The sequence below is a fragment of the Lampetra planeri genome, chromosome 12 (assembly GCF_965212315.1).
Source record: "Lampetra planeri chromosome 12, kcLamPlan1.2.h2, whole genome shotgun sequence".
Lineage (NCBI taxonomy): Eukaryota > Metazoa > Chordata > Hyperoartia > Petromyzontiformes > Petromyzontidae > Lampetra > Lampetra planeri.
Window position 1 is genome coordinate 13918163 of NC_136118.1, and position 13194 is coordinate 13931356.

At 50.4% G+C, this 13194-nt stretch overlaps 1 protein-coding gene across 2 annotated transcripts in view; it reads left to right on the plus strand.

Annotated features, from left to right (window-relative positions):
- Window positions 1-13194, plus strand: part of LOC144721730 (dedicator of cytokinesis protein 1-like) — a 311613-nt gene that overhangs the window by 283714 nt on the left and 14705 nt on the right. For both annotated transcript variants that reach the window (XM_078599607.1, XM_078599608.1), the window contains exons 37-43: window positions 750-840; window positions 3051-3170; window positions 6409-6498; window positions 7586-7690; window positions 8548-8689; window positions 9984-10065; window positions 12359-12443. In XM_078599607.1, the coding sequence (XP_078455733.1) occupies window positions 750-840; window positions 3051-3170; window positions 6409-6498; window positions 7586-7690; window positions 8548-8689; window positions 9984-10065; window positions 12359-12443 (715 nt within the window). The remainder of the gene's footprint in view (window positions 1-749; window positions 841-3050; window positions 3171-6408; window positions 6499-7585; window positions 7691-8547; window positions 8690-9983; window positions 10066-12358; window positions 12444-13194) is intronic.

Genomic DNA, 13194 nt, shown 5'->3' on the forward strand with positions numbered 1-13194 from the left:
TAAGTATTTGGTGACACTGCTGGCAGTGGTGCACACAAGCACAAAAGAGAAAAAATCCACACGTCCGTCATAATCTATTTTTTGCCAATATTATATTGTTCCTTTTAAGGCAACGTTTATGACAAATGAGTTTGTGTGGGCGTTTTTAATTGGATATGGATTGTTTAGTTCTCACTTGGTTTATTCGTGGATTTATTTTCCTCATTTTGCGTCAGTCGTGCCGTGGGCATCGCCGCGTTGTTGTGGTCTCCACGCGGGACAGCGAGCGGTGGAACATCGCCTTGCGGTGATGGTTGGCCTTCAGAAGAGGATGTAGCAGAATTACTTCTGGAGTCTCTTCAATAGGCTTATTACCCACACTTGGTGGTGCATCTTTATATATTTCCTTGCATAGATATCAACCATTTGTTTTCATCCTCCAAATTTGAATAGTCTGAATTAAGCGACAGACAAAATAAAATACTTGACAACTCAGTTTAATCATCGGTGGCTGAAACACGCGATTCCAGATCTGTAAATAGGCCTGATATTGGTCCACTGAACCACCTTGGCTACCTGTGCACAAAAGATAAAAGATAATGTATAATATAGGGCTTCCGATACGTGCCTGCACATCAGGCCTGTCGCACAGCGATGAGTGCCCCCCCTCTCCCGCACCACCGCGTGTGTCAAGCAATGGGGAAAGGTCTGCTGGGAACGCAGTGCCAGAGAAAGCGGTGAGCAAGTGGTCGAATGCCGCTGCCTCCTAGGTACCTGTACAAGCTGCACGACCTACACCTGCAGTGCGACAACTACACGGAGGCCGGGTACACGCTGCTGCTCTACACCCACCTGCTGAAGGCGAGGCTTCTGCAAACCCCACACTGCTCCTCCTCCTCATCCACCACCCCCACCACAAATAGATGCCAGTGGCGTGCCGTCGCGACTTCTGGGCTGCGGGTGTTCGTTCTTTCATCGCGTGTAGTCAGCGGAGGACCGTTGCTCCGAACTTGTGCTGCGAGTATCGCCCCTAAAATTTTGGAACGCTAACGAGGTAGATAAGTCAAGAGATGACCTTAATTTGCAACGTGGTAAGAAGAACCCATTTTGCACCGAGAATCTCTCTTTCGTGAGAGGCCTGAGGTTTAGTAAGTACGGCAAAACAGAAGCAGATTTGGATTTTGCAAAGCGCTACGATGCAAAAACACCGTTTCAAAAACATTACTCTGTAGTTACAAATAAAATGTGAATTAATAAGTGTTTGCATTATAAATGCAATTTATTTAATGGCAAGAAAAATATTCGGTCTGCAAACGAACAAGACTATACCACGAGTAAATGCTACAGTATTAATAATTTAAAATGTATAAGATTGAAGAGATGCCTGGTGGCTCAGAAATCATCGCGCTCAGCGGCACCGCTAAGATCCTGGGTGCGTAAACCCATTTCTCCGGTTCCGTGAGTTGATGGTCTCAGCCCACAGTCGCCAATAACCCCACATCAATGTTACTGATCACGTTAAATACAATTCTGCACTTAATGTGACGAACTGTTGAGAATTTTTTTCAATATCGGTTTTACTATCATGCAACGAACATTAGTCTGGGTGGCAGTGCGGACCTCAGAGGTTGCTCTGAGAGATCCACCACCGAGCGCTGTTCTCCAGCATCGCTCTGCGAATTTACACTTTGTCTCGTAGCTTGTGATGCGAATAGCGCCGTCAGGGTCAAATATTGTAAGAAAAAAAGCATCGGACATTAAACATGTATTCGCGTCGTACTAAATGCATGCCTGTGCATTGTTTCCGTTTGTGATTGTCAAATAATGAGTCGAGCAGTCCTTATAAATCTGAGACTGAATGGATGGTTGGCGAGATCGTGCATGCAATAGCAATTCACGTGAGAAAAATAATGCTGACAATGGGTGGGGCTTTTGTAATACAAAAAAACTCCGAGATTTCAGCTGCTTAAATAAATTAAATGTAAATTATATTATTCTCTCGTTGCAACAAAAAAAAAGACCTCTTAAGCGGAAGCACAGAAAGTTACGGCGAAGATTTTTTATTAAGGTTCTACAATTTGTTGACCCATCATAAATAATTGAACGGTTTTGCCTAGCGGCTTGCTAAACGGGACTGTGCAACCACTCGCAATGTGAATGGACTTAAGAGTGCGTTTTTAATCATTGCATTGAAAGCAACATTTTTTTGCGCGTGACTTTGATTGTCAAAATTCCTGCGTTAAACGTTTCGTGCGCTACGCGCGCGTTGCAGCCAGACATTCCTTCACTCGCCTCATTGACTCCTCATCCTGAACCTTGGCCCCCATTAGCCAAACGTGCCCAGCCCCCAGGGTTCCTGCAGTGAGCACGTCCAATGGGCCCTTGCTTTCCTCCTAATTGAATGATTTATCGTTCTGCATGTAAAGTCCTCCCACGTGGCCCCGTGCGCTTGGAGTGATGAGCTCACAGTCTGAAGTGTGCGAGTTGAAATCCCAGTTGGGGTTCGGATCATCGTATCAAAACTTCCGGGTTTGGCTAAACGAGTACCACCTCTTGGGAAAATCGACAGCGGTTATTCGTCGGCAAGAGCGGTCCTCGGAATGTGAATTCACGTTGTCCACCACTGGCTCAGGGCAGCCAATGGAGATGGACACTACCCCACTCTCACTCGAGCGTGGATGCCGTTTGGCAGTGAGGATTGTACCGCGTTCAGTCTCACCAGGCAGCGGGAGGCAATGATGGCAGTTAGCCCATTGCCCTACTGCTGACTAAAATAATATAGCCACAATTTAAAATCGTCTGCGGTCTACACCAAGGCCGTTGTGCATTAAACACGCGCAGAATGGTGATCTAACGTGACGTGCAATGCATGCTGGGAGGACTGAGCTTTTTGCTGTCTAAATATCGCCTTGTAACGTGCAGTATCACCTTACCTCTTAACGTGGCCGGCCTCATAGTACTGTGTTGCGGCTAAAACTCTATCGCCGTGCGAATTATCGCGCTTCGTTGCGTGATGTCGCTGCCCCGCTGGCACCCTTCCCCCTTCCCTTCCCCCTCCCTTCGTTCGCCAGTGGTCGGACGATCCGTGTGCGTCGCACTTGAACCTGCGAGGAGCCCAGAAGGGCAACACCCAGCGCGAGCTCAAGGAGATGCTCTACGGCGACATCATCGGCTACTTCGACAAGGGCAAGGTGAGGAGGTTGCGGTGTAACCCTCTCAGGGTGAGGAGGTGTGGTGCATCACCTCTCACGGTGAGGAAGTGTAGTGCAACACCTCTCACGATGAGAAGGTGTGGAGCGTCACTTCTCACGATGAGGAGGTGTGGAGCGTCACTTCTCACGATGAGGAGGTGTGGAGCGTCACCTCTCACGATGAGGAAGTGTAGTGCATCACCTCTCACGATGAGGAGGTGTGGAGCGTCACTTCTCACGATGAGGAGGTGTGGAGCGTCACCTCTCACGATGAGGAAGTGTAGTGCAACACCTCTCACGATGAGGAGGTTGCAGTGCATCACCTCTCACGATGAGGCGGGGTGCAACCCTCTCGGCCAGCCCTGGAGGTGCACCCCAGGCAAGATGCCACCTTTACTGTCATGTGATGGGAGGGAAACCCCGGGTCACTCCTAGAGGGCTCCTGATGGCATTTGAATCTGGCTCGCTGGAACTGTGGTCAGAGCACCCGGCTCGCAGTTGGAAGGTCACGAGGTCAAATCTCAGTGGGCGCGGGTTACCTTGGCTCGTCTATATGAATAACATCGTTACCACTTACTCACCGTTTGGCTACCACCGTTTGACTCTTTGTCACACATCGCTACCACACGTGCTGTGTTTGTAAACAACGCTTTGTTATCAGATGTGGTGAGGACGAGGGGGCGCTGCGATGGCGGGGGTGGATCTGCAGGATGTAGGACGGCAGCTAGCCCAGGCCGGCGTCAGCGTGGCACCCAAGGTCTCGATGACCAAGGGGGAAGACCTAAAGCCATGTTCCGGGATGCTCTATAAGCAAAACTTTGAGGTTGAATTCAACCATTCAACAAGTTGTGGGATCTGGCAGGAGGAAAGAAGTGTGAACAAGGGTGTGTTGACGTCAACGGCATTAGCTGTGATGACCTATTGACTTTAGACGCCTGTAGTCACCGTGAGAGGGTTGCGTCCACACGATGGCGAGCGTGTGAAATTGTACTCACCCTCCGCGTGGCGTGCGTGCCCTTGCATCATGCGCAGGAGATGGCGATGGGGGCCTTTAAGAGGAGCCGAACCCCACAGTACGACACGGGTTTATGATGAATGGTGGCACGCTCTGTTGTTGGTGCCCTGTGTGCCGTGGTGCCGTCATGCCGTTCCCGCGTGTTTGCACAAATGTGTTTTTTACGTCAATGCTCCGGTGCTTGTGTGTGTGTGGATTTAAAGACGCAGCCCAAAAAAAACCAAGTTAACCACTTGCGTAATGTGTGCACTCCTCGGTTGCGTATCCTGGGCCGCCAACACACGTTTGGAGGTTTGTTTGCGAGTAACTTTAAGGTGTCACTGCCAGAGCTCCCTCTCGTGATGTCGCAGCCGCACCGGAGTCCGTCCTCTCATCCTCGTCTCCGTGTGCAAGCCGAGAGAGAGCCCCCCATGACCACAGCGATGATGCGTGGTGCATGCCGGGAGCCACTGCCTGCTAGTTGATGGCACTCGTAAGGGAATTTGAGACCCATAATTGTGGCAACACCGTCCTGTAGTCAGAGCTGGGATTAGAGGTGATTTGGAATTTTGAAAACTGACACAAATTCAAGCATCCGAATTTTTTAATAGTATATATTGCCATCAAATAGGAACCCGGTTTTTGGGTTGCGTCTGATGTTAAATGTGTTTTGTTTTACATGCATGTACAAGTGGTTTTGTGCACGTGCATGCATGCCAGTGTGAATTTTATTATCGATTAAAATATCTCTACTGCTGTTAAGTAAAATCCATAACAATTTGGTTCAGTGGTTTTCTTCTGGACCAGACTAGCCCCTGCCGTGGCAATGTGAACTTTACACCACTGTCAGGGACATCGTTAGAGATGAGTGCTGCTCCCATTGCTTGTTTGAGCAGGGCACCTATTTGACTTGGTGTACACATCAAGACTCATTGAGTCTCAATATTAATTTTCAGGAGGGTCCTGCAATGGGATGGTTGTCCACATTATTATCGTAATTAATGGTTTAACCGTCTAGAAATGTACACGCAGACCTTGGCTATGATTTTTTAAAATTTGATCTGTGGCCAATTGTCAATCCGCTGCTGAATTGAATGTGCGCCCTCCCCCACCAACCCACCCCCTGCCACGCCGTGGGGGCCGTGTGATCGTACTTCACCACGCACGGGAATAGTTCAAGTATCACTTGGCTCTCCTGTCAAACACGGCTACAACAGCTGACGCAATACCACAGTGCCTGAAGTCAAAGTCTGTGTCCCCACGCTCGCATGATTGATGGGTCGTGTCCACTTCCTGTGACGTTTGGCAAGGCGAGCCTGCTCTACGTGAAGTGGCCACTCACCATGGAAAGCAGCTACAATAGGCCGTGCTCTCAGTATCCACCTTGCGAGTGTTGACCAGCTCAGTTGACCATGCCCAAGACTTGAACTGATTTTTTTATTCATATCAGTTGCTTTACCCACGGAGCGCCGAGTCAAACGTCAGAGCGCGTCGGTGCTCCAAGCAGCGTTGGGGCAGCGCTCATTTACATTGGGATGCTTTGAGCCAGCAGTGGAATTTACACATTGACGGGGCGCAGGGACCAACGCAGCTTTATGCCAGTGACAATCTCGCCAACTGGCACGGCCATATGCGTCTTAATTCGTGGATTAGGCCACGTGGTTTTGGCCACTCTTTTAGTCGGATGGCGGCGGTGGTGCAGTGTTTGGAGCACCGTGCTTCGAACTTTTTTAACCCGAGTTTGATTTACAGCCACGGATTATATCAATGGCGAGTGCGTCTAAACTGATTCTGCACACCCACTCCCCCCTTAAGCAACTCATACTGACCGGTGTGGTGAGGTACGGTCAAACAACCCCATAACTTGAAGATTTGCGGAGGAATTCATTCAGCAATGAATTGAAAGTGGCTGAATTAAATTAATGCATTATCCCTTTGTGCGTGCGTGAGTTAGTGTAGCGGTTGGCGCGCTGCGCTACGAACCCAGTGACCCAAGCTCTCACGGCCAACGCCAGGGAAGATTGTCTGGTCCTGGACCTCCCCTAGGTCAACTCAGCTTCAAATGAGTACCTGGTGCAGCGTGTAAACATTGCCACTAGGGAAACAAAGGCGGCCGGGCGTGGTGCTGGCCACCCACCCCCTCGTATGCCGTGTCAGCCTTCATAGGTGCTCGCTTAACAGCCCTTGCCCCCAACAGTCTGCCAAGGCTCTAAGGGGGACCTTTGTCTTTGTGCGGTTCTCTAGATGTGGGAGGAGGCGATTGGGTTGTGCAAGGAGCTGGCGCAGCAGTACGAGACGGAGATCTTCGACTACGAGCAGCTCAGCAACATCCTGGTGGGCACCTCCTCGGGGGCCCTCTCCACTGGGGCCGCTCATTAGCCACGAGCCTGACTGCATCTCCCATCGACTCGGCTCACAGCACTGAATAGCCACGACGTGCAGCTTGCAGTCTAGTGCCTTAGTAGAGATCTTTTTGGCTGAGTGAGCATTGCTCATTGGTGAGTACGTATATTTGTGTTATTTTGCGGCTCATTGGTGAGTACATATATTTTTGTAATTTTGCAGCCCAGTCCGTCGTTGCGCATCTGTGATGCATTGATTTTGAGGTGGGGGTTGGTGGATCTCGCAGAGATCGTCATTACATAGCAGTACAGCAAATAGCTTCGCTGGATTGTGTTTTTGCTCGTATGTTTAACCTCACTGGTACTCCTCGGCAGAGAAGTTTTGGGATCAAATCCCAGTCACAGGTTGGCTCTCTCTAAGGTTGATATGATAAGTACCACTTGGTAAAAAGTCAACATCTGCTGTCCTATGTAGCGACTGGCCACCGCCATGGAAATGTGGAATTTCCACTTCTGGCTTAAGGCTGCCGCTGGAGATGAGCGCTTCTTCAAGTGCTCATTGAAGCAGGGAGACACTTTGACTTTAACTTGACCGTCGATGAATCACAACGGCTGAATTGCACAACGAACGATCCGTTCATTCCAGCCAGCACTTAAAGCATTATTAACACCCTCTTAGGTAAATACACAGTGAGAACGTGTGCCGGCTGCTAAGCATACACCCGTGTACCACGCTGTTCAATGTACAACTGGGCTGTGGAGTCGTGTGCCAGCACGTCACTGCCTGCACACGTGCGCTGCACCCTTCGTGGCACCTTCAACTTTGGCAGTGTTCGGTGTCACATTTTTATTTGGCTGAATCGCTGTCTCCGTATCCTGGCTCGGTGTTATATATATAACTGTTTTTGTAGTCAGATGTCTGTGCCCTTCTGCATTATTTTGTTTACACGTTGGAATTTGTTTGCTGTTGTTGCTTTTACATCAACCCGCCGCTTGTATAAGAGCGACTGCAGGAGCCAGTGGGCTCTTCCGGATCATAAATAAGTGAATGTTGTCGCTCTGCCTGTCCGTGCACACAGAGACGACAGGCGAAGTTTTACGAAAACATCATCACGGTGATGCGGCCCAAGCCAGACTACTTTGCCGTGGGCTACTTTGGGCAGGGCTTCCCGTCATTCCTGCGGGTGAGGAGCCACGCTGCCCCCTTGTACTTTTATTCATTTAGCGTGAGAACAAAATCAACGCGTCGAGATGGGCCAAACAAAATCAACGCGTCCAGATGGGCCAAACAAAATCAACGCGTCCAGATGGGCCAAGCCCCGCCAGCCCCCGCCCCCCGCTTGATTCCGTGAGCCCCGTTCGGCACGTTTGCCCTTCCCCGGGTGATCGCGTTGTCTGGTGCTGGGGAGGAGCGCCTTGTCCAGTTGGTGACACGACGCCCGGTTTTCTTTCCACTGTGTCCACTGCAAGGCATGGCAGATGGAACTCATGCACACTCTCAACTATTTAAAACTAAACTTAATTTTTATTTTACCAGGTAAGGCCCACTGAGCTGTATAGCTCTCTTTCAGAAGCGACATGGCCACAAATCATAGCCCAACATAGTGGCTTATCACTTCATTATTATTACCGTTCACGCAGCACCAATAATAATGAGCGCACCGCAGTCGATTGGGAGGTGGGTAAAGTGTGGGCCCCACCCACCTCGTCCAACACATCCGCCCATTGTGGAAGAGTAGATCAAGTTATGCTCGAGAGCGGCTCTATAGAGCTCCCTCTTCAGCCAGCAATGCTATGCGCAAGAACTTGCAGGGTTCCGCCTTCACCTTTTACTCTCCAACTTAAATTCCGAAGGGCGCTTCAGTCTGAGGCTTGGGCGATGGGTGATCGCACCCCCGCAAGCGTCAAGGTGAGCGGCTGTCAAGTGCGGCGGCTGCGCCGGCAGCGACGCCCTCTGCGAACGGGGCAACCGCCCACCACTCCGAGCGCACGCCGCCAACCCTGCGATCGCCCCCCCCCCCCGTCCCCCGTCCCCACACAGAACAAGATGTTCATCTACCGCGGCAAGGAGTACGAGCGGCGCGAGGACTTCGAGGCGCGCCTCCTGGCCCAGTTCCCCAACGCCGAGAAGATGAAGACGACGAGTCCGCCCGGCGAGAACGTGCGCAGCGCTCCGTCGCAGAGTATCCTCCACGGCGGCGTCGCCAGAAAGACCCGGGCCTAGCCGGATGCGGGAACGCTCCATACGCACGAATATATTTGATATTTTGCATTGCTGTGGCGCTTGCGTAATTTGCCTCGGCATGTCAGTGCGCCCTGCTCGCGTCGAACATTCGAGGGCCCCGGGCGAGCCGGCACACGGATTGTGCTGCCATCTCCTGGCCACCTCGCAACCTACCGGGTGAGGGAGTTGCACAAATCTGCGTGATCCACCAACCCTGTTCTCTTCGGCCCCCGGGTCACAGGCATGCACCGATCACCTGGAGCAACCTTCGCACCGCGCCGCTTGTGAGGACACGGGGAGGACACGTCCCTCCCTCGGTGGAATCGGCAATCTTGCTATCGATCCATCTTGGCCAATCGAGACATTTTATGGCTTAATGCCCCCCGTGCATCACAGCATGTGATGTGTCGCTATCGCTCACGGTGTCCGCAAAGTTAATTATAAAATTGCGGATTTGCATTTTTTTTTTCAGTGGCGATATTAAACAGCGTGCGCTCACTCTTCCATCCACAGAATCCTCTATGCATGGGGGGAAATGTAGGAGATGTCCCGTTCAGCCTTGTCCATGAACTTGCCATCGTTTAGCTTTGTAAGCATTTGGCTGCCTTACAATCCAACGGGTGCCATCGATTAGCTGTAAGCGTTTGACACTAACACTGAGCATCTTAAACGTAACTTTGTCTGGCTCTTCCAGCCTACTAATGTGTGAGTCTGGCTCTGAGCGCCGGGTCGTCATGCAGAATCCTAAGCATTCTGAGGATTTCGTAGAATGTCTTTCTCAGCTCTAGGTATGATCGCAGAGGTCAAGTAATAGGAATCGTTAAAATAAAATGCTATTCAAAAAGCAAATAGGTTTAATGTTGAAGATCTATATCTTGGCCGTGTGTTGCAGGCTATTGGATGAGAGTTCAAATATTTATAAGTGAGGAGAATAAAAGACTTTGAAATCATAGTGAGGCACATTGCAATAGCGGTTTAGCAATGACACTGCACTGGAATTGTATTATACTGCGAGAGTGATGGTCCCTATGCACCGTAATGACGTGCTTGGCCATAACCATGAAGTATATATAATTGTTTAAACTTTTTAACATGTATAGGACAGCCAGGGACGTGCCGTCTCTTTGTTATGTATCCACGGCACGAGAGCTCTTAGCGCGCCTTGGGTTACGGCTTCCCCTCAACCTCGGCGCGGCGCCCATTGTGAACGGACTCCTGTGAGAGTTGCCGCCCCTGACTGTGACCGCCTACAGACATCCAGTGCTTCACCGTCCAGCCCCTGCAGAGGGACCAGCCCAAGTTTAAAAACAAGAGCGTCAACGATCAGATCCTCAAGTGAGTGTGCGTGCCCGCCACACGCGCACCTCCGATTGGGCGCCGTTGGCTACGTATGGCGCGAAAGAAGTTCAACGTGTGTACGTGCGTACGAACCGCTCGCAGTGACATGGCGATGTCGTCCCGAGCCAGCGCTATTGTGACTTTAACCTTAACACCTTAACCCAACTCCAAAGGTACTGCGGCGTTAACCCGAACACGTTCACTTTGTGTTCAATTCACCGCAATACGGTAGCATCGTCGCATTAACGCGCCTCCCCTCCCCCGACGTGGTCGTGTTATGACATCGCAATGTCTTAGCGTTGTGATGCCATTAAGTCGGAGCACGGTGAGCAGCGTCGTCCGGTTAGCGCCAAGAGAGTCGCGATGAGACACTCGTGCCGTTCGCTCCGTCGTCATTGTCTCGGCTCTCTCGGCGCTCGGTGGGATGAGCCGTCACCTGACTCGGCTGCACCGCACGGTGTCGAGTGAACGCTCGTCGTGAAACAGACTCGCCCCCGCCATAGGAAAGTGGAATTCCCACCTCTGGTTAAGGTCCACCTTTCTAGACAAGCGCTAGCCAATAACCCGTTTGTGCACGGCGATGCTTGATGTTCGTCAAGGCGACGAAGCTGCGCTGGAGTTCAACGCAGCTACCTCCCTTGTCTTGTTGACGTTGGGGAGGGACAGCGGCTACGTTTAGCTCGTTCAAAGCCAGGTGGCTCTTATTGTTGCGTTGCGTTTGGACACGGACACTTTGTACAGAACGTACGAACCACATGAATATTGTGACACCGGATGGAGCGGACGACCAACACAACGCCAACAATGACAGCACTCTCTAGCGTCAATCCCCCACCCCCCCCTCCAAAAAAAATTACGTGTTATTTATAGTTTATGCTTATTTTTGTAAAAGATAAATAAATCTCAATATTAATATGAATGGCTGCATCATTATATAAGCACGTAAATAACTGAACATGTGAATAAATCAGAAGTCCGTCTGATGCCAAAGATATTTTACTATGCTTTTGAAAAACCTTAGATGAAAGTAAAAGGTCCCGACGGTTATGAATGCGTGCCGTGTACCGCACGGACATCTGTGTTCCACCCACCCTGTCGGTATCGTCACGACCGTGAGACTTTACTGGAAAAAAAACCCCCACAAGATTCAATTCGTTGAGTGGGCAATGGAATTTGGTTTGCAGCTCAAAGAATTGAATTAGTCACGTCAAGAAATGACATCGTTACTTTTAGCCTTACTCATCAAATATTTGACACTGCTAATATAATCATCATCACATGCCGAGGGTACGTTTCTACCCGAGGCAATTCACGTTATCCTTGTGGCTTGTGACTTAAGCAACTGAATTATAGATGCACGTGACTGACACGATGACTTGTTGGTTTGACGTCGCATCGGCTCGTGATGGCTGTGACACATTTTGGTGCGCTGTCTTTTTTGTGTGTTCAGGTATAAATATTTACATACATCCGATTCTTAACAGAAGGAAATCCAAAACGAGTGAGACTTGTAATATCTTGAACACTTACCTCGTGTGTTTCTCGTTTGGGCTGGAAGGATTTGACAATCTGTGTTACCTGGTCTCGCTTGCAGATTGATGCTTGAAAGCCAAACAAAGGCAGCGTGCGGCATGAGGCCCGCGCATCCCAACTCGGATTTGGGCACGCGGTGTCCTATTGTCTGGAGTTGTTTGCTAATCCTATTCCATCACTGGAACATTGTAAACGAGCGCAGTCTAAAATACTTGGAGCAGTGCGTGAGCATCAGCACTGGGTAGACAGAGGCTGTCCGGCATGCACGGCGATTCACTAACTACCCTGCTTGTACGTGTGTCGGCTTTAATATGTGCCGTTCCCACTTAGAGCACTTGCTCTGTGAAACCTACACGGCTAAATGGGGGCCCTTTGTCTTTGCGCGTGCTATCTGTGCGTGCGTGTGGGGAGCGGTAGCACAGCGATTAATGCACTTAGGTACTGACCTGGGGACCCCAGTTTGATTCCCACTCTCACAGCCAACATCGGTGCTGAATGTCTGAACTGCCCCTGGGCCTCCGCTAGGTCGACTCGCCCTTAAACGAGTACCTGGTGCGGTGTGTAAACATCGGCGCTGGGGAGGCCATGGCGGCCGGGCGTGGTGCTGGCCACCCCACACCCCCCCCATGTGCCGTGCCGGCCTTTCCAAAGTCCTCGCTTCAGCGCACTTTCCCCAGCAGTCTTATTGAGGCTATACGGAGGGGGGGAAGCTTTCATCTTTGTTTGTTTGTATGTTTGCATGTACGTACGTGTGCAGTTTCTACAAAGTGAATGAGGTTCAGTGCTTCACGTACTCCCGACCTGTGCGCAAGGGAGACAAGGACCCAGACAACGAGTTTGCCGTAAGTAGCCGACTTCACGCCCCCCCCCACCCCTTCCTGCCCGTGTGCTCCCTCGCGAGTTCCCGTGCCTCAAGTCAGCCGCTGGTCTCGCCCACGCCTTTCGTCGCTCCGACTTCCAGGCCCGCTTGTTGCGCTCGCTAACTCGCTCGTGATTTCTCCCATGAAGTGAATAAAAGGCGAAGAGTGTCTCCCTGCTCGGCCCCGCAGGGAGCAGCGCTCGCGTCTTCTCTCAACCATTAGCCAGCAGCAGAAGGGCCAAGTAGATATATATAAATATTAACATACGCATGTATATGTATATATATATCAATATTAACATACACATGTATATGTATATATATATCAATATTAACATACACATGTATATGTAGCGGTGCACTTTCTCTCCAGAAGACTATCACGTTTAACTTGCCTCACTCAATTTATTGACCCCGAGGGATGGCGGCTTTTGTCAAACCCCCGACTGGAGATTTGACTTCCCAAACTCACGACTGCTTTGCCGCCAACGGCGCCACCTGGCCGCGCAGATTAAATTATAATTAACACCGGCGATTAATAAATGCATCGCTTTATAATTTACCAGTCGTCAATAAATGCATGAAATTCTGAATACACTTTAGTCTGGTCTCCGAAGTGCCTCTTGCATTGCAACTTTCCGAGTTTTGCGATTCGACAGACGCGCACAACGAAAATTGTAACGAGTGCAGATTGTAACGAGTGCAGACAGTCGATCTTAGAAATATGACGGCAG